At 41.8% G+C, this 24,868-nt stretch overlaps 1 protein-coding gene across 1 annotated transcript in view; it reads right to left on the reverse strand.

Moving 5' to 3' along the window:
* The window catches only part of neurl1aa (neuralized E3 ubiquitin protein ligase 1Aa), a gene marked incomplete at both ends in the record, with an annotated part of 121,565 nt that extends 99,592 nt beyond the window's left edge, over nt 1-21,973 (reverse strand). The window contains one exon of the mRNA XM_080722197.1: nt 21,940-21,973. Coding sequence (XP_080578323.1) covers nt 21,940-21,973 — 34 coding nt within the window. The remainder of the gene's footprint in view (nt 1-21,939) is intronic.
* Between the last annotated feature and the right edge of the window lie 2,895 nt (nt 21,974-24,868).

Below are 24,868 nucleotides of genomic sequence, written 5' to 3' on the forward strand. Positions count from 1 at the left end.
CCATGTACTGTATACCTGTGTGTGTGTGTGTGTGTGTGTGTGTGTGTGTGTGTGTGTGTGTGTGTGTGTGTGTGTGTGTGTGTGTGTGTGTGTGTGTGTGTGTGTGTGTGTGTGTGTGTGTGTGAGAGGACCAAATGTCCCTAATTGTCTAGTACAGGGGTTCTCAACCTGTGGGTCGGGGTCCCCAGATGTTTAGCGTAATGTTAACATTGTTTTCTCAACAGTAAACAGACCAACATACAGTACATACGTACATGTGTATACATGGTATCTGCACATTTCTAAAGTGACAAATTAAGACCTTTTTAGTACAACTGGAAATATTGGCCAAATTGTCAAATAATAGATGCCAAAATTGTGAAAATAGCAGATCTGCATGCTCACAACGCCTCGCTGTTGTGAGCATGTCAAAGTAACTAAATAACGAATGTAATGCCAACTCTATACAATTCCAAGTGCTTGTCAGGGTGGGGGGGTCCACAGTTGAAATATGCTTGTTTTGGGGGTCGCGGCCTGAAAAGTTTGAGAACCACTGGTCAGTGGTATTCAACCAGTGGTCCGGGGACCACCGGTGGTCCCTGGGTTCAAGGTGGTCCCCAGCTAAATGATGGAGAGTTAGTAACCAAATGCACGGGTCCATTTGGTTTAATTTTACACTCTCAAGAGTTAAATTATTGTTAGACATCTGCATTACTTAATTCAGTGTTTCTCAAATGGGGGTATGTGCACCCCTAGGGGTACGCAGAGGTACTACAGGGGGCACTTGAGAGAACATAGAAAAACTGAAACATTTATTTTACTGTTATGTTTAATGATATAACATTGACAAATGTATGTGAACGTGCTGCTCTGTATAGCTTTACACCAAATTAAGTATGAATTTTACTGTTACTGAATAGAAAACAGGCTACACTATGTCAACATATTGGCATAAAATGTATTTTAGATGTCAGTATTTTCTAGTCAAAATGTTGTTGTCGAATTAAAAGGGGATACTTGGATTCAGCTATCAGGGAAAGGGAGCACTGAAGCCCAAAAAGTTTGAGAACCACTGACTTCATTTACCAGAAGTCTACTCTACACAATTAGAGAATGTAGAAGCTTCTTTTATTTGGATCAACTGTTTGCCTGTTTTACATCTCCTATGGTACCAACATCAACACAGCGTGGAATTGCGGGTAAAATCGTACCCAACGATAACAAAATATTATACGGTTTGGGTCTGAGAGGCAAAGAAGCATTTGAGTCTGTGGCTCAAATTCGGAATAAATAATGGACCTTGATATCGTCGTTGTCGGGTGGAAACCTTGTATGACCAGAACCGTTCGTTTTGTATTTATCATTTTGAAAATGATTTAAACTAGTGAAAACAGCCGATCTACAAGCACACAACGCCTCGCGGTGCGAGGCGTTGTGTGCTTGTAGATCTGCTGTTTTCACTACTTTTGTGCGACGGCCTTGTGTGATGAAGCAGGGCTTTACTTAGCGAAAGAACATAGAAATTTGAAACTTGGGAGATACGAGGTTTCCACCCGACAAGGACAATATGAAAAAGGTTGAAAAACACTAGTAGAATATGAGTCCTCATAAGAGAAATTGGTAGAGAGAAAGAGAAAGCTTGTAGATCTGCTATTTTTCGACTTTAGGCTTACAGTTGGAAAATGCCAAAACAATTGAAGTATAAAAAAAATTGACGTATAAAATTGTTGTCCTAAAATGTTGCTGTCCTCACGAGGCCTGTCACAATTATTACATAACCGTCTAATCGCAATTATTTGACATAATCTAAATTATTTTGTCATAATCGTTATTGTCATAATCGTTTACATGTTGAAAATGTTTCATACATTTTCGAACATTTTCAAAAATAGTGGAAATAGACGATCTACGAGCTCTCAAGTTTTGAGCTTGTAGATCGGCTATTTCCACTATATCAATATTCTTTTTTTAAGTATAAAGTTGTCAAATATGTCCTTCATTTCTTTGTATATTTAGTCATATCTGCCACGTGCAACTTCAAAGCCCACAAGCCAAACAGAAATGTGATTGTCAACGACAAAAACACAATTATTAAGTCATTAACCCAATTATTTGAGTGACAATTAATCGTCATGTAAAATGTCATAATCGTGACAGCCCTAGTCCTCACAAGTATAGTAATAAAACGTATGTGTGCGTGTGCGTGTGTGTGTATGTGTGTGCATGTGCGTGTGCATGCGTGCGCGTGTGCACAAACACATGTGTTTGTGTACACGTTGTGCTCTTTTTTTATTGTGTGTTTAAACCAACTGAAAGTCCTACATCTGCTGTGACCCGTGTCAGCTCAAATGGTTTACAATGCAAACAGAGATGTGAACTGTTTGTGGAGGTTTAAATATTTGTTCAGGATGTTTCGGGTCTATCATGTCCCGGAACCAGATGGAAAAAACCCAACGACCAGAAAAAGTTATTCTCTCTAAATAAATGAGGAGACTACAGTAGGATACTAGTTTAACCCAGTTCATGCTTTAACTATTAAAAAATAGCAGATCTACAAGCTCACAGCGCGGCACCGAGTGCCGCGCTGCGAGCTTGTAGATCTGCTATTTTTGAAAAATCGTGAACTTTTGAATTTTTCCCCGATTTTGAAGGATTTAGAAGTGTCTTCTAAATCCTTCTAAGTTTTTTTTTTTTTTTTTAAACATGTTTCTAAGTCAGTGGTTCTCAAACTCTTTCATGTCAAGGACCCCTAGAATTATATGTATTTGGCCGCCGACCCCCCGTCTCAAAATATTTTGTATCAGGGACCCCCCAGAAGCAAATATTTGAGTTACAAATGTTCACTTTAAAAATGAGATATTCAAAGATTTGCACACATTTTCATGATTAAAAAAAATAGCAGATCTACAAGCTCGCAGCGCAGCACTCGGTGCCGCGCTAAGCTCGCAGCGCAGCACTCGGTGCCGCGCTGTGAGCTTGTATATCTGCTATTTTTCAATAGCTAAAGCATTCAATAATTCTAGGCCTAAATGGATTAAAGTCGTCCTCAATGTGTATACAAATAAGTAAATAAGCTCAAACCATCTTAAAATAGAAGTGTGTGTGTGTGTGTGTGTGTGTGTGTGTGTGTGTGTGCGCGCGTGCGTGTGCGCGCGCGTGTGCGTGTGTGTGGTTAATTGGAAAATCATAACACATCTGGTTAGAAGACCATAGCAACCATGAGTTTGTGGCACACGTGTGTCACTGTTGAGGTTACTGCATTTAGAGCAGGGGTCTTCAACAGGGGTCCGGGACCCCTTGGGGGTCCTCAGAGTCGATATATAAGGGGAAAAAACTAAAGTCGGTTATTGGCACTACATATCGGTTTTGATATAATGATATTTTCAGTTAATTACCCAGCCCTAGAATGAAGTATAAATGAATAAGCAAAATAACTAGGGCATAATAACAACCAGGGAACGGAAGCACACATGCATTTTCCTGCCCAGTGAGCTGGCCAGACACCTGGGAGCTATTAAGGATGCTGATCTTAATGTTCAAAATCACAGCACTAATATTACCAGTAAGACTCCCTAATCGGGAGATAAGCGACCGCCACGTTGCATACACAAACTTTAGAAGGCAGTTGGAGCCAATCAGGAGGGAATATGGGAAATGGGACAGATCCATGTTGATGACATGACTTGAGAGATACTGTGATTTTAGGGCAAAATGTGTAGGAGCAGAGTCCAAAAATGTGTTTTGCAAGAATCGGCCTCAAGGGGGCGCTAGAAGAGGTCCATGTGAGAAACGTGTGGAAGTTGTGGTTTGGATATAGGGGCAACGGTGGCGGAGATATGTGTAGGGCAAAAGTGTGACCTGAGGTGTGACGGACAGACTGACTGACAGACAGGCAGACAGGCTGACAGACTGACAGCCGGTGGAGGTTTTGATAGTAACTGCGACCTGACAGTCGCAACTATGATAGCTTTTTACCATAAAAAAAAAAAGAACAATATCTCCAAAGTTAGAAGCTTCTTAGCTCAGTACAACTCTGAGAAAACTGGTCCATGCATTAATCTCCAACAGGTTAGATTAGTGCAGGGTTCCCCAATTAGTTTTCCCCAAGGGCCCAATTATGTCTAGGGTACCAAGCTGAGGGCCACAACATTGCAGGGGGCGACGGCGGCGTTCCTGCTACTCCAGCGACAGTTCAGATATCGTCGTTGTCGGGTGAAAATCTTGTATGTCCAAAACTTTTGAATTTATAAATTTTAAAATTATTTAAACTAGTGAAAACAGCCGATCTACAAGCACACAACGCCTCGCGGTGCGAGGCGTTGTGTGCTTGTAGATCTGCTGTTTTCACTACTTTTGTGCGACGGCCTTGTATGATTTGCGAAAGAACGTACAAATTTGGAGATACGAGATTTCCAGCCGACAACGACGATACAATAGTGTTGTTGCTGCTCTTATACGACCATTATTACTGGGGTTGGTGTGGGCAAGACAGGCGCCCCCCGCGGGCCGCAAATGGCCCGCGGACCGCCTATTGGGGAACCCTGGATTAGTGTAATGGCCTCTAGTCTTGGTCTTCACTGGTCTTCCTAAAAAAAGAAAAAAAAGGAAAAAAAAAAGAAAAAGGCTGTTCGAGGGCTTCAGCTCATTTAGCCATAATTACGTTCACTGGAACAAGAATAGCTCAACACATTATTCCAGTTAAATTGATTTCCAAGTACTACAAGTCTCGTAACCACGAGAGAACCCACAGCGGTTCCTATTCTGGGAAGAAGACGAAACAGTCTATCTAACAAGCCGATCTATAAGCTCATAGATCTGCTATTTTGGGCTAAGATATTTAGTGGGTATGCAGGAGGGGGCCTAGCACAGAGCCCTGGGGGACTCCGGCTCAACTAAGTATATGGGGGTTTAAGAGGTTTATCTCCTGAATGCATCTCTGGGCCCGCTCGCCAGCTGTAAGCCTATCAGAGCTGTCAGATCATCAGACACTACAACCTACACCTGGCCAAGGTGCATTTAATGACTATGAGCCTACTCTGGAATATTTTCTCAGTGTGCCCATCACAGTATAGTTGTTCGGGTTGAGCAGTAAGCTAATCTCTGCATGGCCATCGTCATCTGGCTAAACGGCGAACCAAAGGTTACGTGCAGGGACGTGCTGGCCATTTGGAAAAGCGGGACAACTCCCGAACTTCATTCCCGGCCTGGACCGGCCGGCCATTAGGAAAAAAATAAAAATTAAATGTCGGCCTTCGTTCCATTTTGGGGGCTGGGCGGCCAACAAAGTAAATTGTCACTGTCGGGCAGAAACCTTGTATCTCCAAGTTTCAAATGTATCCATTTTTTCGCAAAGCAAAGCCCTGCTTCATCATACAAGGCCGTGAAAACAGCAGATCTACAAGCACACAACACCTCGCGGTAAAATGATAAATACAAAACAAACGGTTTTGTATTTAGAGAGATCTCTCTCTATAGCGCACAATGAGGGCCTCTCCAACTCATGGGCTGAATCAGGAACCCAGCATGTCCCTGGTTACGTGACCATGTATTGCATCTGTCTATGTGTCTATGTGTGTGTGTGTGTGTGTGTGTGTGTGTGTGTGTGTGTGTGTGTGTGTGTGTGTGTGTGTGTGCGTGCGTGCGTGCGTGCGTGCGTGCGTGCGTGCGTGCGTGCGTGCGTGCGTGCGTGCGTGCGTGTGTGTGTGAGAGGACCAAATGTCCCTAAGAGTCTAGTACAGGGGTTCTCAACCTGTGAGTCATTGTATACCATTGTATACCGGTATATCATTGCATACAGTACATGGTCACGTAACCTTTGGTTCGCCGTTCTCCTTTAGCCAAATGACGACCAGAGATTAGTTTACGGCTCAACAAAGGCATGCATCGGGGCATGATGAGAGGTCTTATAGTCACATACATGCCAAGGTGTTGCGGGAAGGGCTTGGAGTTGTCATGACAGTGAGCTGTCATTAGTTCAATAAAGACATCTGCAATCTATGTCGGAGGAGCAGGACAGTCTGTTCGCTGAGTTGCGTCCGCCCGTCATTATATCACATGCTCCGTCGCTGGACAGTCTAGGGTTCGGTTCTACACTTTGTGTGGTATACGTATCTAAACTATTTGTATTGTTATTTGTTTTACTTTTAACGTGAATCATGTTGAGTTTACTCAGTAGGAGACATGTATAGAAATACAGTTGGCTTGACTTGAACTTGACACAGACATAGTCTGTTTTGTAATTTTTGGTGGCCCTTTGCAAACTGACCTCTCATCTTATAGAGGGTATATGCACGTGCATAAAGTGAATGGAAAATCGAGTGGCAAAGTGGGTGACAAAGTGAGTTTAGTGACGTTTAACGTTGTTTAATGCAATCAGATAGGACTTTTTAGTTTGGATGTATGGGCTGTCTAGGCATGAAAGCAGTTTTTTTGCCAGTAGGCGTTCCCGCATAACTTACGTGTATGATGATGATGATCACGTGCATACCCTCTATATCTTCGTTGTCAGGTGAAAACCTTGTATGTCCAAAACTGTTCGTTTTGCATTTTTCATTTTAAAAGTGCGAGGCGTTGTGTGCTTGTAGATCTGCTGTTTTCACTACTTTTGTGCAACAGCCTTGTATGATGAAGCAGGGCTTTACTTTGCGAAAGAACATACACATTTGAAACTTGGAGATACGAGGTTTCCATCCGACAACAACGATATTGTTGCTGTCGGGCAGAAACCTCCTATGTCCTTATTGTGAGTCTTTTCGTAAATGAACGCTCTACTTGATCACACCACCGCATCACACGAAAGCATCAAAAGTAGCAGATCTGCAAGCTCGGATCGTGGCGTGAAGTGACGCCCTTTTGAGCTTGCTATTTCTGAATTTGAATCCTGAAAAGTAACAGTTTTGGACATATGAGGTTTCCACCCGACAGAGACGATATTTTATGCAGAGTACTACCATTTGAAAACTTCACAGGTCCTGCCATTGGCAAGACAGTAGATTTCCAGGGGATTCGCAGAACGTTGAGCTTGTAGATCAGCTATTTTTATGACCTTTTTTCCAGTTTAAATCTACCTATGAAGGTTGATTCTGCCTTTCAATGGGAATGGAGTGGTTTCTTTCTCCATAACAATTATAAAGGCAAAACAGGGAGAGAAACCTGTTGAAAAAATGCATTTGCAGGACATTTGCAGGTAAAGAGCAGGAAATACTAGGAGGTGACGGCACATCTGTATATTTAAAAGGTATCTGTTAGATTATTTACTTAACTGGATCAGATAGCAACAAGGTTTACAATTAAGTAGAAGTAGAAGACAAAGGGCCTGGAGGATGCTAGGTATGAATGATGTTTACATAGCGTTGTTTAGATTAAGTATTCAATCCCACACTGACTCATAACGACCATGCCATTACCGTCTGACATCGCAGCAACGTTGAGATGAATCGCGGAATAACTGAAAGAGTATCAGTTACACACACACCATCATTCATGTGCAGTGACACTGACACTGCACCACACCGTCATATCTTCATAGCCACCAGCTGTGTGCTAAAGCAGTGGTCCTCAACCTTTTCAGGCCGCGACCCCCAAAATAATACACATTTTAACTGGGGACCCCTCCCACCCTGACGAGCACTAAGAGTTGAGGCATTACATTTTGTATAAGACGGTTCTATTGTGAAAACAGCAGATCTACATGCTCACAAGCATGAGCATGTAGATCGGCTATTTTCACAGTTTCTGCCTCTGATATTTGACAATTTGGCCAATGTTTAATTTGTCATTTTTAGAGGTATTAAAGGGTCCTTCAAGTCACTTTATGGGTCATTATGGTTCAATAACTTGCTTTAAGGACCCCTAGGAGGTCCCTGTAGATCCCTGGACCACTGTGATCACCAATGTCTTGACCGATATTTTGCAATGAAAAAGTACAAATCTTGAAAGCATTTTGAAAATCTTAAATTCTGTAACTTGTGACGCTTATCCTTCCTATATGACTGTATATCTCAAAGCACTTCTCTCACTATCTGTATCTGTATCTTTAACTGCAGTGCTGCCTCTGGCGATAGATAGATAGCCTGTAGGCTATCTATCTATCTATCTAGTGCCAGATGATAATAAACACAGGCAACAATGTACTGCATCTTGTCCAATGCTAATCTCCTACAATTCCTTGCTTGTGCAGAGATAAACGCATCGTGAAATCCAATGTGCTCTGCGGGCTTATTAAAGATAATGGAGAAGATTACTACAGTGGGCAGTACTGTAACCCAGGGATGTGCACTGCAGAGAATGTTAGAGAGGCAGGGGCCGAAAATTCGAAAGGGGCCTTTTGGTGAAAATATCGAAAATAGCAGACCTCCAAGCTCACAACGCGGTGCGCTGCGACACGTTGTGAGCTTGGAGGTCGGCTATTTTCGGTGCTTGATTGCGATCGTGAGGTCGTAGTTACTATCAAAACCTCCACCGGCTGTCAGTCAGTCCGTCCCTCTGTCACGTCACACGTCACACTTTTCTCCTACTCATATCTCCCCCACCGTTGCCCCGATCCATGCCAAACTTTGCACACACACTCCTTGGCTGCCAAACCACAACCCCCACCCCTCATTTCTCACATGGCCCTCTTCTAGCGCCACCATGAGGCTGATTCTTGCAAGACACATTTTTGGACACTGCTCCTACAGATTTTGCCCTAAAATCACGCAAACCGGTACACAGTATCTCTACAGTCATGTCATCAAAATGCATCTGTCGCATCTAGCGCCACCATCTGGCCGATTTTTGTAAAACACATTTTTTGGACGGTACACAGTATCTCTACAGTCATGTCATCAACATGGATCTGTCCCATTTCCCATATTCCCTCCTGATTGGCTACCATTGCCTTCCAAAGTTTGTGTATGCGACCTGAACGGTTGCTTATCTCCCGATTTCGGGAGTCTTACTGGTACCACACCACTAAGTATAATCAAGTCAATACTGGAGATGTGGCGTAATGGCATGGGATGCTGCATTCAAGTTCAAAGTTTGAACAAGACAATTCTCTTGAATACTGCCTTAAGGTGTGGCATGGAAAGAGGGCATTTGCATTTCTTTCACCATAGTAAAAACTACATTCATGGTCTGGAGAGGACACTTTTTACAGATGGGTAAAAGGGCAGGGGCTCAAGCAAGGCTGTCACGATTATGACATTTTACATGACGATTAATTGTCACTCAAATAATTGCGATTAACGATTTAATTGTGTTTTTGTCGCTGACAATTACATTTCTGTTCTGGCTTTTAGGCTTTGAAGTTGCACATGGTAGATATGACACATAACCTAAATATACAAAGAAATGAAGGACATATTTGACAACTTCATACTTAAAAAAGAACATTGATGCGATGCGACACGTTGTGAGCTTGTAGATCGGCTATTTCCACTATTTTTGACTTTTTTATGAACATTTTTCAACATGGAAACGATTATGACGATTATAAAAAAATGTCAAATAATTGCGATTAGACGATTATGTAATAATTGTGACAGCCCTAGCTCAAGCCCCTTTTGATGTCTATGCGTGCACATGCCTGCTGTAACCATATAGCTGTGTCTACCTGCAGACATCAGACACGGGAAGGGGCTCTGGTTATGTTTGTGGTAACCAAGGGGCTTTAATGCGCTGCTATGGCAACCGGTTCATGACAAATCCATTGATTTGGCTCTTGATAGATTGGCCTGCGTCGCGTCGCCCATGGCAATGCGACACAAGCGGTTTCCGTAGGAACGCAGATCAGTAACTGGCTGGCTGGCGTAATAAGGTGAACCAGGGTCAATGTGCACTCTACTGTAGATTCATATTCAGTGGCGTAAAGTAACAAGAACATTTATACCTGGGCTATTTGAAAATATGCATTGCGACGCGTCGGTTTATTGACATACTGTATAATTTTCCAAAAATGTATAACAAATAAATAAATATATGCCTTTAGATTATTTGAGACAGTTTCTAAATGTCGGTTTCGATATATTTTCGGTTAATTGTCTGGGCCTACAGATCAAGACCAAATACTTTGTATGAAATTTTGACCAAAGAGGGAAAAAATATTTGTAATATTTGTTCTATAAATGTCCTCTGAATCCTTTCTTCTAAATCAGTGGTGCTCAAACCTTGTCATGTCAAGGACCCCCAAAATTAAATGTATTTGGCCGCGGACCCCCAAGACCCCCCACAAATATTTGAGTTACAAATGTTTGCTTTTAAAAAGATATATTCAAAGACTTAAAAAAAACTAAACAAGATTTTTCAAAAATAGCAGATCTACAAGCTCGCAGCGCGGCACTCGGTGCCGCACTGTGAGCTTGTATATCTGCTATTTTTCAATAGTTAAAATGGGGTTTAGAGCCCTACTCCGCTCATACAGTATAGAGACCGGCTAGCTCGCCATCAATAATTCATCCGTCACTGTCAGGCCGCTAATGACCTAGCAGTGAGCGAAAGGTGAGCCGCGCGGCTCTGGTGAAAGAGCGTCTGGATGACGTGGTGGTCCTCCATGGTCCACCGATCCCCCCTCCCCGCCCTCCCCGCTATACCGCGTTCTCTCCGCCGCCAACGGGGATTACACAACACAAATCAATAAGTAATACTGATAGCATGTGGCTATCGCTACTGTACCGCTCCTATTGTGGTAGGGTTGTGTAATCCGATGATGACGCCTCCTTGGCGGTGAATTAGAGCACGGATGGATGGATGGATGGATGGATGGATGGGTGGATGGATGGATGGATGGATGGATGGTGGAAAGGGATAATGAACTGTTGTTGGTGAATAAATTGAGCGAACGAAAGCAGGTATTAAAGGGTATCGGGAAGTCATTCATGTGCCAGGGGTGCTGGGTTGAAGGCAGTGGTGTAAGTAGATTTATTTAAGTACTGTAGCCTACTTACGTACAATTTTGAGTTATTTGTTCTTTACTTGAGTAATTCCAATTTCCAATACTTACCGGTATACTCCACTACAAATCTTACGCTTTAGGGTTAAAAATGGCACACGCAAAAATGTTTTGTTGTAAAAGACAGTATACTGTAGTAATACAGTGAGGTATTGGTGTATGTGTCAAATTAATTAACAGACACACTATGCGTGCACGTAGCACAGGCAAAAAAACATTCCATCAGTAACCAGGTGTGGCTATTTCAATAAAACCATTGTTGGAAAATGCAAATAAGGCACCTAATTTCTTTATTCTATGTGTACTTTGCAGTGTGCATGCATGGATATGCTTTTCATTATATGGGTTAGGCAGGCAGTGGACCTAAAGCATGCAAACTATATAATGCAATATTGTTTTTACTAATATTGTGTAATATCGATATAGAGGTATTCAACAACGTTATCGAATATTGAAGGTTTTCCTTATATCGCCCAGCCTTAGTGTGTGTGTCTGTGTGTTGTGTGCGTGTGTGTGTGTGTGTGTGTGTGTGTGTGTGCGTGCGTGCGTGCGTGCGTGCGTGCGTGCGTGCGTGCGTGCGTGCGTGCGTGCGTGCGTGTGCACGCGTGTGTGTGTACGTGCGTGCGCGTGAGCGTGCATGATGCTATATGCGATATGTGCCCTCATCTTGCAATGACATGGTAAGCATTGTCTTCCCAAACGTCAGTTGTCTTAACCTCGCCAAGAATGCCCAAGAAGACACTAGCATGCTAACTCACTAGCACCTGACCCTAACACACATGTTTGTGTCATGTCAGCATAGCAACTGTCTGGCCCTCATAAAAGCTCTTCACTTCTGCAAAACACGCACGCACGCACGCACACATACTTCCTCTTTCTACTTCCCCAACTGTATCATTTGTCAGGAACAGATGAGTTTACAACAGTCATAGAACCAAAACAACAACATTGTGTACCAGTGAGAAAAACAAATCGGAACCCTCTAAAACAGATTACTTTGTTGCTGTTCAACAAGAAGCCTTTTATGCAGTAATGGATGGTGATAGCCTATGCCCTATAGCATTCCATAAAATATAGTTATTTTTTATGGGGTTTTATTTTAAATTTTCTATCTTTCAGCCCCTGGGGTTTGTCCCATGACTTTAGTGAGATTCAATGTAATGCGTTAAAGTTCTTGTAGAGATTAATTGTGTTCTTCTCTATCTATTCATCTATTCAGCTCAGGCTCAGCCACAGTGTTAATGTTGATACTGTAGCATCTTTTTAGTCATAGTCTTTTGAATACATTTTCATTTAGTTTTAGTCATATTTCAAAGGTTTTGGTTACAGTCTAGTTTTAGTCGACTGAACATGATTTTAGTCTACTAAATCTACAGTTGTAGATATATAAATATCTTGGCAGTAATGGCTGATTTAACAGTTGGTTGCATGCTGAAAACCTACAAGCTCACAACTTGTAGATCTGCTATTTTCAGAGCACGACTCCACTAGTCCCTCCCTGACATTTTCGTCTAGTTTTTATTTGTTGACGAAAATATCAATATATTAAATCTTAGTTTTAGTCATCATAGCTTAGTTTTAATTTAGTTTTTCAATAAGTAATACTGATAGCATATCGTCGTTGTCGGGTGGAAACCTTGTATGTCCAAGACCGTTCGTTTTGTATTTATATTTTTAAAAATTAACTAAACTAGTGAAAATAGCAGATCTACAAGCACACAACGCCTCGCAACGCGAGGCGTTGTGTGCTTGTAGATCGGCTGTTTTCGCTGCTTTTGTGCGACAGCCTTGTATGATGAAGAAGGGTTTTAATTGGTGAAAAAACTCGGAGATACTACCCTACAGTGAAGATATGGTCATCTCTACTGTACCGTCCAATTGTGGTAGGGTTGTGCAATCTGATAATGGCTCCTAGATATTGACAGGAAACTGGGTGTGAGAGAAGGGGACTGTCACGCAGCAAAGGTCATCGGGATCGGGACTCGAACCGGAGATGCACTGTCAGGTATCATATCCTATGTGGTATGCGCCTGGACCACTAGGCCAGCAGGCGCCCGTAGTTTGTAGTTTTTAGACGATTAAAGGAATACTTCACCCAAAAAATTACTTATTTTCTATCGATTACCTTTCCCGGATTCCTGAGCCAATAATTCAATATGTTCTGTGGTAGGAGACCAAGGCGAAACCATAATTCGTTGTTGGGTGAAAACCTTGTATGTCCAAAAGTGTTCGTTTTGTATTTATCATTTAAAAAATGTGCTAAACTAGTGAAAACAGCCGATCTACAAGCACACAACGCCTTGCACCGCGAGGCATTGTGTGCTTGTAGATCTGCTGTTTTCACTACTTTTGTGCAACAGCCTTGTTTGATACTCCAAAGAAAATGTTTTAAATATCAATCATTTCTCTCTACACCAGCATTCATCAGCCACCATAGAGTGGTGGTGGTGTTTACAGTACCTGCATAAACACGTTGCCGCCTTGCTGTACTTTGCCATTGTCACTGTTTGTTTTGGATGTCACAACACGTCGCTTCCCGCCGGTATATGACCTTGTAGATCTGCTATTTTCACACTTCTTAAACCTTTTTTTTTAATATACATTTTTGGGGCTTTTATGCCTTTATCGACAGGACAGTAGACTGATAGGAAATGAGGGAGAGAGATGGGGAATGGCACGCAGGAAATCTGGTCGAGCTCGGGAATCGAACCAGCGACACGCTGTCAGGCTACACTGAGCATATGTGGTAATATGCGCCTGGACCGGTAGGTCAGCGGGCGCACCAACTTTTTTTTTTTAATGGAAATTATTTTGTTTTTTCTGTAGGAAACTAAAAAAGAGAGATTTTTTTACTTTAAATATTTGACTGCGACCCACACTTCCCGACCAACTGTTTGGGTAAACCGTGGCCAAAAGGACACTGAGATTACTGTTCATCCCCAGCTGAGACACACATTCACTGGAATGAAACACTGCAGCAGCCAGAGCCGCTGGTACACAGTAACTAAGTAGATTTACTTAACTACTGTAGCCTACTTACGTACAATTTTGAGTTATTTGTACTTTACTTGAGTAATTCCAATTTCCAATACTTTTACTTCTACTCCACTACATCTCAGGCAAATGAAACCAAATGTCAGTCAGTCAGTCAGTCAGTCAGTCAGTCAGTCAGTCAGTCAGTCAGACAGACAGACAGACAGACAGACAGACAGACAGACAGACAGACAGACAGACAGACAGACAGACAGACAGTCAGTCAGTCAGTCAGTCAGTCAGTCAGTCAGTCAGTCAGTCAGTCAGTCAGTCCAGAGTAGTTTCGCCTAATGCGGACATTCTATGCCAGGCACGTGCACACATAGACATCAAAGGGGGCTAATGCCCTCTTTCCATGCCATATCTGAAGGCAGTATTCAAGAGAATTGCCTCGTCCAAACTCTCCTGAACTCTCCTGAACCTGAATGCAGCATCTTATGTTGAAATCAAGAAATGTGTAGAAATCAAGCATGCTCGAAATCCAAGTTCGCATTTTGCTATTTTTGATATTTTCACCAAAAGGCCCTTTTAGAAATGTCAGACCCTGCCTCTCTAACATTCTCTGCACATCCCTGTTCCATGCACCCGGCAAATCTCACCGGGTCCTCCGGCGTTTGGAAATGACGTGGAGGGTGACATGACTCCTGCTGCTGTCGGCTTTGAGTAAATGAGGAAGTGATCCGCGGTGGAAAACGAGTGATAAATGATAGCGATTTTATAATTATAATGGATAAGCCTAAACAAACCAGTTCACATGAACAATACTGATGTAAAATAAGATAATGAGCGGCTACATATATTTTATATACAATTAAAATGTCGTGAACCACACGACTGGCTAGCTTTTCTTCTTGAAATGCCTGGATCCCGAGGCTCGTCCAGAGCAACAGCAACCAGCAGAATGCTCCCACCAGTGCCGATTTCGTCGATATGATGAACATTTTTGACAACCTTTTTTTTCACAGATGAAAACCAAATAAAAACTAGATAAAAAAATGTGACGATTAAAAGCTATGATGACTAAAACTAAGACTAAATATGTTGGCAATTTCGTCGACAAATACAAACTAGACTAAAATGTCAGGGAGGGACTGGTGGAGAAGAGATCCAGTAGAACTGAAAGACATTTTAATATGTTTGGTTGTGCACGGGTCTAAGCTCCACCGACTGTCCCTCTGTCCGTCATGTCACGTCACACTTTTGGCCCTACTCTTATCTCCAGAATCGTTGCCCCTATCGATGCCAAACTTTGCACACACACTCCTTGGAGAGCAACTCACAACCTCCAGCCGATTTCTCACATGACCCTCTTTTAGCGCCACCATGAGGCCGTTTTTTGCTAAACACATTTTTGGACACCGCTCCTACACATTTTTGCCTAAAATCACGCAAAGCAGTACACAGTATCTCTGCGCGTCGCGCTGCGATTCATTGTGAGCTTGTAGATCGGCTATTTTCGGCACGCAAACCAGGCATCATGACGCCATACATTTTATTCAAAAGACTATATGACTAAAAATAAATCAAGATTTCCTGTCAAAATCAACACTGGTTCCCACACACTGAAACACAGGCAGTAAGTCCAGTCCAGAGCAACCAGCAGAATGCTCCCACACACACACTCAGTCAGCGTAGACTATATTACGCAATCGTGTCAGCCAACGCTGTCCTACACCTGACTACATTCTGTTCTATTGCCTTCCATACCTGCTGAGTGCTCGTTTGACTCTGTGATTCTAAGAATGAAACCCATACAGGCCAAATATGTATGCTCTCAGAGAGTTAGCGCACACATTCTGCTGTATACTAATCAGGGCAGGAATTTCATGGAGGCCATGGCCGCCGTTGCCTCTCAGTTTGGCCTTGTGCCCCTCAAACCAATGCCATGACCTGAGGCCACAGTGGCCTTAATGCCCCAGCTGACTGTACCACTTTCTCCTCTGTCTCTTTCTGGTCAATAAGTAGACAGTAGACACCGGTGTCACTTTCTTGTAGTGTAGACACCAGTGTTTTTTTGGTTGAGATTATGAAATCTACTCCCCAGAGTCCCCATCTTTAAACCAATCCAGTGGCTTGTATTGGTGCAGGGCTGAGCATGGATCAGATTGCAAATACCATCATTTATCTATTTCACTGCAGATTAGGTTATCATCCCTAAACCTTAAATTCAACAAATTCTTTCAATCGACTAAAATCTTGTTTTATTTTGATGGCCTTCCTGCCCTGGCATTTGTGCCTTCAAAAAAGGACAACACCAAAGGCCAAGTGGTCTTGCCCCTAAAATGATGAAATTCCAAGCCTGAAACTAATATCGTCGTCGTCCGGTGAAAACCTTGTATGTCCAAAACCGTTCGTTTTGCATTTATCATTTTAAAAAGGATTTAAACTAGTGAAAACAGCCGATCTACAAGCACACAACGCCTCGCGGTGCGAGGCGTTGTGTGCTTGTAGATCGGCTGTTTTCACTACTTTTGTGCGACGGCCTTGTATGATGAAGCAGGGCTTTACTTTGCGAAAGAACGTACAAATTTGAAACTTGGAGATACAAGGTTTCTGCCCGACAGTGACGATATGCTGTATGCATTTAGCTTATAAGTGGACTTTGGCCACACAGTATCACCATTATTAAAAGCAACCTGACTGCAGGGTGTGAAGGATGCTGTGCAGTGTCCTGACTCCTGACCCTAGAATCAATCATGAGATAAATGGGACTTTGGTCATCTAAAGGCAGTGGTTCCCAAACCTTTCAGCCCAAAGCCCAACAAACGTCCTTCGGAATTAATGAAGTAAATCTATCTATCTGTGTATCTAAGACCCAAAAGAGAAAATTAGACGTTCAAATATAACATAAATTGGACCATATTTTCACAACACGCATATCATGGTGATTGAAACAAGGCTTTAAACTAGCGACAGGCACCATAAAGGAATTATGACAATGTTTATAAAGGTAAGAAAATCAAATGTAAAAGTTTGGTGGAATAGAATGGAATCCTATGGAGAACATGTTGCGTAAATGAACAGCGCAACTAAAGCGGCCAATCATAGGAACTTTAAGTTCCATGTTGCTTCATTTTAAATTTGGACAACTTCCCCCCCTGGTCACAACCCACTGTGTTTGGGAAACAGTGAGTTCTAAGGGGCTTAAGTGGTTAACCTCCTGCTTCCAGATTAGGTGTTAGCCTAGCCCTAAGGCTACACAGTTTAACTCTGAGAGTTTAGGGGAAAGGAGAGGACCTCGTACACACACCCCCGGGGCCGGGGGACTCGGGTCAACTAAGTATGGGCGTTTAAGGTGGTTAACCTCTCACTCTCTCTTCCACATCAGGTCCATTAGGTGTAGCCTGCATAGCCCCAGGGCCTGGTTGTTTCCAAACCTTTTAGCTCAAAAAGACCCCAAAAGAGAAATGACATGTTTGCCCGGGATCCAAACTATAGTGAAAATAGAAGATCTACAAGCCTAACCCTATAATATATCGTCATTGTCGTGTGAAAACCTTAAATGATTTGAACTAGTGAAAACAGCCGATCTACAAGCACACAACGCCTCGCACCGCGAGGCGTTGTGTGCTTGTAGATCTGCTGTTTTCACTACTTTTGTGTGACGGCCTTGTATGATGAAGCAGGGCTTTGCTTTACGAAAAATGTACACATTTGAAACTTGGAGATACAAGGTTTCTGCCCGACAGTGACGATACTGTATATACATTGTCACTGTTGGGCAGAAACCTTGTATCTCCAAGTTTCGACTTTGCATGTTTTTTTGTAAAGTTTCATCATACAAGATTGTCGCTCAAAACTGGTGAAAATAGCAGATCTACAAGCACACAACGCCTCGCGGAGCGAGGCGTTGTGTGCTTGAGGCGTTGTGTGCTTGTAGATCGGCTATTTTCACTCATTTAAATCGTTTTTAAAACCATAAACACAAAACGAGCGGTTTTGGACATACAAGGTTTCCACCCGACAACAACGATATTTATATATTTTACAACATAATCAAGGATCTAAAATATCCAAATCTAAATGGAGGTGCCCAGGTGTGTCTACCTAGTGCCCACCCATCCTGTATCCGTCAAGGCGGCCGGGCCTTCAGAGTGTTTGATAAGGTTGCCATGGCAACTATAGCTATGGAGACGCACCTCCCGACCCGACACCAATTCATCAACAGGACAGAGATGAGGCGATCACCGTGCAGCGAGGCAGACCTGGTTGGAACTATAGGGTGTGCCAAATGTAGTTCTAAGAGCGGCCATTTCTTGGGTAAACACAGCCTTACACAGGTGTGCTGATTAGACTATAGCATTAGTTCTATGCAATCAAACAATTGAAACACCTGTGTTTTTACACAAGAAATGGCCGCTAAGGACTACAATGACGTAGGCGCTGGCACACTATACTGCACTGGAACATTGGGTCTGGACCCATTTGTGTGTCACGGACCAATTTTTATGATTCACACCTCGAGAAAAAAACGCCTTTTCTTTTCCTACATTTAAAAATATACAAGTATTTCAAAAGATTCTTTTTTTTAAAAAATTTAAAAAAAAAATAAGTGTATACATTTTAAAACAGACACATCTAAGAAATACCATGAACTAAACATGATAATAATTCAAAAACGTTGGGTCACGGCCACGGGCAAACGTCCCTAATATCTCTTTTTGGGTCTTGAGCTAAAAAGTTTGGGCTAAACAAACTACTGGGACGCTGCTTCAATATTTTGGGGAACTTTAATTTGGGTTGTTGCATCTTACAATGTTATGACCATCCAGGGACTTGCAGAGAATGTTATTTGGTGAAAATATCGAAAATAGCAGACCTCCAGGCTCCGAGCTTAGAGGTCGGCCAATAAACTAAGCATAATCAAGGCAATACTTGAGATGTAGCGTACAGCATGGATTTCTAGACAGAGAGGGTAATCCTTTCAACATAAGTTGCTGCATTCAACTTCAGGAGAGTTTGGACAAGGCAATTCTCTCGAATACTGCCTTCAGTTATGGCATGGAAAGAGGGCATTTGCATTTATTTCACCATAGTAAAAACTGCATTGATGGTCTGGAGAGGTCACTTTTTACAGACTGATAGGGGGCTTGATGTGTGCCTGTGACCATCCATGTGAGGAGACTTGACAAATAGGCTGAAATGATGTCTAAAATACAAATGAACCCATTATGACCTGAGGCCCATTCTCACTTTCAGGATTTTCCAGAAATGTTCAAAAATATTTGACGTACAAGCTTGCTTGTGAGCTTGTATATCTGCTATTTTTTAACTCATTGAATGCCCTTTTCAAGATGGCCGCCAAGTACCAGGATGCCACGTTCCTAAATTTCTAGTGCACGGATCAATTTTTAGTGCACGGATCGTGCACGCCCATGCACCATATATGCACCATATGTGTAGTACTTTTTAACAGCTTTCAAACAAAAAAATCCGCTTGGAAATCCGTTCAGGCATTCATGAGATAGAAGCCTTCAAAGTCAGACAAAACAAACACTGCCACCTTCCTAAATCTCTAGTGCACGGATCAATTTTTAGTGCACGGATCGTGCACGCCCATGCCTAGATCATGCACCATATGTGTAGTACTTTTTAACAGCTTTCAAACAAAAAAAAACGCTTGGAAATCCGTTCAGGCATTCATGAGATACAAGCCTTCAAAGTCAGACAAAACAGCCATTTTTGACATTTTGAAAGATGTGTTTGTTATGGGGCTAAACATGCAATTTCGCAATTGCGATCATGCCTAATACATTTTGAATTTTTTTTCACAAAACAGAACGACCGCGTTCAGCCATCAATTACAATATAGGCCAGGGGTCTTCAACAGGGGGTCTGAGACCCCTAGGGGGTCCTCAGAGTTACTACAGGGGGTCGTCCAAATCTTCCAATCCTTTTTATATTAACAACTTCAACCCTAGTGTCCATATTCTGAGAACTGTAGCCAAATCTACAAGCTGTAGCAGATCTACAAGCTCACAACGCCTCGCAGCACGAGGCGTTGTGAGCTTGTAGAACGGCTATTTTCGGCAAAGAGCTTTGGTTTAGAGGGGGAAAAGAACATGCAGACTAAGTACAGAGTGAAAGCTCAATTATATATTAAGTAATGACGGTTCAAGTGGTTAAATATCTGAAAACACAAATTGACATGAATCCAAAATACACTGATGATTGTGCTGCTAAACAATGAAACTATATGGAATCTATGAAAATGGGGGTCCCTGCTTCAACTCTCTCTCTCAGCTAAGGGGTCCTTGGCCTGAAAACGTTGAGGACCCCTGCATTACAGTATAGGCATTACTATGTCACACACAGGCCATTGACTTAATACATCACAAAAGCCTAGGCCAGGCCCCCTTCGCTACGCCCAGGCTGCCCAGTCTGTCCCTGTTCACCTAATTGGATTAATCTATGGGGCTTTAATTAGCACAAGGTGGTCAGGATGAGGCGGGGAGCAGAGCTGCTGCTGTAAACAGAGGGACATATAGGCCACAGCACCTTGATGGCATGGCAAGGCACCCGCACAGATAAGGACTGGTTATTTTTGAACCTCCGCTGACAATGTTTTGTTTGAGCAAACTTTAAAGGACAACTTAGTTTTTTTTACAACATGGGTTCATATTTTAGATTGTAATTAGAGAAAAGAAAAAGTGAGTGTTAAAATGTTTTCATTTGCTTCGTTCTATTGTTTCATCACGTTTATCGTGTTAAAATGTGGGGCATGCGGACGCATGGGGGCATGCGTAGTTGTGTACAAGTGGCTAAATATGTCTTTTTAGGCACAACAAGCCAGCAGTTTCTTTATTGCTATTTACAGTAACACTTCTAGCCCCCATAAGTCACATCCAACCATGAAAGGTTGCGTTGTATCTTGGGAATGGGCTTATTCTGTGTAAAATGACATATTTATCCACTTGTACGCATGCCCCCAACCACTGAAATAAGAATTTCTAAAACAATAGAAAGAAGTAAATTAAATAATTTTAACACTCATCTTTTGTATTCTTTAATTACAATCTAAAATATGTACCCTTGTTGTAAAAAAAAACAAAAAACAAAGTTGTCCTTTAACACTAATTAGCAGACGAACAGTTAGTTGACAAAGTGCCAAAGTAAAGCACCTGTTTGCTGACTTTAATAATAAGCGTGTCCTCTTTGGAATGTATAGGCTAAAAAGAAAAAATCATTAACGAGAAGAGTGATTTGACCTATCTATCTGCGCCGACTATAATAAGATACAGTAGCTCTGGCAGAAATGGGCTCCCGGCCCTACAATGAGAAATTGATTTATTGATTCTTCTTCAGCAGGGCCTTTGAATTGATTGCACAACAGCTGTAGTGTAGTAGGCCTGCTGCACATTAAAGAGACGATGGGGAAAACACCATGGCATGCATAGAGAGAGGGAAACCCCCACAATACTCTCTCTTAGCCGTCTCCTCAGCTGACTGTATACGAGTGCAGAGGCGTCAATTGGGTATGGCAAGCTATGGCAGCATGCCATACCTTGGCTAGAGGGGAAAATAATAAAATGTACTGCAATCGTGCCTGTTGCTAAGGCATGGCAACATGACTGGTGTCTTGCACGCGTGCCCAGACGCCAGTCATGTTGCCATACCTTAGCTTTTTTCTGAACTGACGCCGCTGTATGAGTGTATTAATTCTTATTATATGGCACACGTTTATAGAAAAATATGGGAAAACCGCGAGTTGCACATCATCGGTGCAATAACTAGCCTATATAATTTTGCATCATTTATTATAGCCTATTAATAGGTCTGTACAGTGATATCACGGTGACATAGCCTACTACCGCTGGCATAGCAGGGCTCCATAGCAGGGCTCCCCTCTCATAATAATAATAATAAGAAACGCACATTTTGCGCTCACAAACTACACCGATCCCCATGCAACACGATCATGACAACAGTCAAACCTGTCACACAGCGTATGATTCATCCAAACACAACCAAAAAAACAAACTGTAAATATTTCTTACCGTACAAGGCAGATCGCGTTATTTGGCCACCCATGGCTGTTACAGCTCCTATATTGTCGGCTCTTATTGTCACCTTCTTATCGCATACTATTATTATACAGTCTGATCGATTATTTAGCTCCTGTGGATGCACGCTCCCAAGTCGCCCGGTGACATGCTGTGTTTAGAAACTATATGCCTCTTCCCTTCTCCTCCTCTCCTTTCCCTGAACGGATGATAACGATAATAAACACGGGAGGAGAGAGAAACCCACGCGCGCACGCACGCACCGCCGTCACGCACACACGCACAGGCACACACCTCCTAGCGCAGCAGCAGCGTACATGAGTGAAGTGTGCAGGCGACTCCCCCACGCATCCATTCACTGTGCAGTGTGCGCTCCTAGCGCTCTCTCTCTCTCTCTCTCTCTCTCTCTCTCTCTCTCTCTCTCTCTCTCTCTCTCTCTCTCTCCCCCCCCCCCCCCCCGCCAGTCCTCTCAGTCTCTCTCTCTCACTCACACTGCTATTTACATAAAAGGTGGAGACTGTGTTGGTGTCGTCGTGAGCGCTTTTAACGCTGTCACTGCCGCGCCGGTCCCTCCCTCCTATCTATCTGCTATCTATTCAGTGGTTAAATGTGACATGGCTCTGTTTACACAATGCTGTATATTATGTTCCCCTTTTCCCAACAGTTTTTCTATATTTCGACACTTGCTTTGGCATTAAGGAGCTTTTATTGGCATGAGAAAACATTTACATTTAGGGGAGAACGCAGTAAGATGAACCGCTGGGTTATCTTTAAAACTATACACATGAGTTGTCATTTGACCTTAAAATAAGAACACAAACATCATTTCCACCTGGCTGTGGAGTTTACAGACACCTGGGCAAAGTGGAAAGCATATTTCTACCCCAAACAGTGTTTTTTGGGTAAAGTCCCGATATAGTATAATGATTTTATGTTAAAGCAAATGTACCCAGGTCTAAACTTATACAGCATGTATGTTGGTGATAGCCCAATGTATAAAACTATGTGAATCATTTAGCTAAAGATGAGCCTTAAGCATCAAGCTAGCCAGGTTTTGTCAAAATGGTGGCTCTGGGGCAAGATGAACCACATACCTTGGGGTAAGTTGAACTATGTGAATCACCATTCATATTTTTTTATTAGGTATTTGCTACTCAAATTATGCTGAATCATCTTTCATTTTGATGAATACACTCATTTAAGAGAAGGTTTTAATATTATATTAATAATTGCAAATATTAAAAGGTTCTGAATAACAAACGTTATTTAATTGGTTGTAATAATTTTTCTTACAGTTTAAATAACCGTAAGAAAGGAAATAACACTATTTGCAAAAGGGAAATGTGTTATTAAAATATTTCTGATAAGTACATACACTCTTTGTTCAAGTTTAAACTGTTAAAAGTTAAGAATATCATCTGGGTCAACTTACCCCTTTACTTGGATCAACTTACCCCTCACCAAGTTGAACCACATGACCACTTTTTTTTTAATAGGTCATATTTTTATGGTCCTTTGTCATAGACACTTACTTACATTTTCAAATGATAGCAGACATCCTGAAATATGTCTAGATGTTTTGAATTTACTGCCATCTCACTTGTTCTTGCTTCCAGGTCAACATAAGCAAAAAGTGGTTCATCTTATCCCGTTCTCCTACAGTGAAAACGTGTTTTCTCATGGCAATAAAGCACCTTTGAATTAAAAGAAGAAGAAAAAAAGGGTTATCAAATGGTATCATTTCAAGGGAACCCCCATACCATACCCCCCATTCCATAAGGGTGTAATAATGGAATGAGTTAATTTGTTTGCATTATAGTAGTACAGTGGTCCCCAATTAAACACTTTAGCCTGAGACATTGGGACCCAAACTAGTATTTTTATGATTTATTTTTGAAAAGAAAATATAATATAATAAGGGTAAATATAAATATAAATATTAATATAATATAATATAATATAATATAATATAATATAATATAATATAATATAATATATATATATATATATAATATATATATATATATTATATTATATTTTAAAAAATTAAATCGAATCGTATCGTATCGCCATGAATTAACCAATATATCCATGTATCGTATCGTCAACCATGTATCGTGATATGTATCGAATCGCTATTAAAACGTATCGTTACACCCCTAATATATGCACACTCACACTCACACTCACACTCACACTCACTCTCTCTGTCTCTCTCTCTCTCTCTCTCTCTCTCTCTCTCTCTCTCTCTCTCTCTCTCTCTCTCCGAGTTACAGATGGTCCATTCGGAACCCCTTCAATTTTTTTCTTCTTTATCTTCCTCTTCTTTTTTTGCATGTTATTGTATATTATTTGTCTTTAAATATTTCGATGAATTGAATTATGTTTATGTTTATGTTTATTAAAGGAATCCCCATTAGAGACTCACAAATGAGCTTCTAGTCTTCATGGGGTCCTGAATACACAGGACCCGGATGCAAACAAGCCACAGTGCTTTCTTGGGTTATCCTTTTAGCATCCTATTGTTTGGAACTGTAACTCTGTGCCTTTTTGTTGCAAACTGTTAATAAAGTATTCAATCAATCAATAGTGGTTCTCAAAGTGGTCTCCAGGGAGGGACCCTCTCTGGGCTCCCAAATGGACCCATATGGGTCTGTAACTGTGAGAGTTATGGAGGTCCTTGAAATGATGTTACATATGACCAAACAACATTATGATATAGCCCAGGGGTCTTCAAGGTTTTCAGGCCAAGGACCCCTTAGCTGAGAGAGAGAGAGATGAAGCAGGGACCCCCACTACATATCGCATACGATTGTGTTGCAGATGTTCATTGATTTCTTATACAGCACACCACAGTATCGTCAGTGTAATTGGATTAATGTGTATTTTGGTATTTTCATACATTTAACCACTTGAACTGCTA

Source organism: Nannobrachium achirus (genome assembly GCF_963921795.1).
Source record: "Nannobrachium achirus genome assembly, chromosome: 3".
NCBI lineage: Eukaryota > Metazoa > Chordata > Actinopteri > Myctophiformes > Myctophidae > Nannobrachium > Nannobrachium achirus.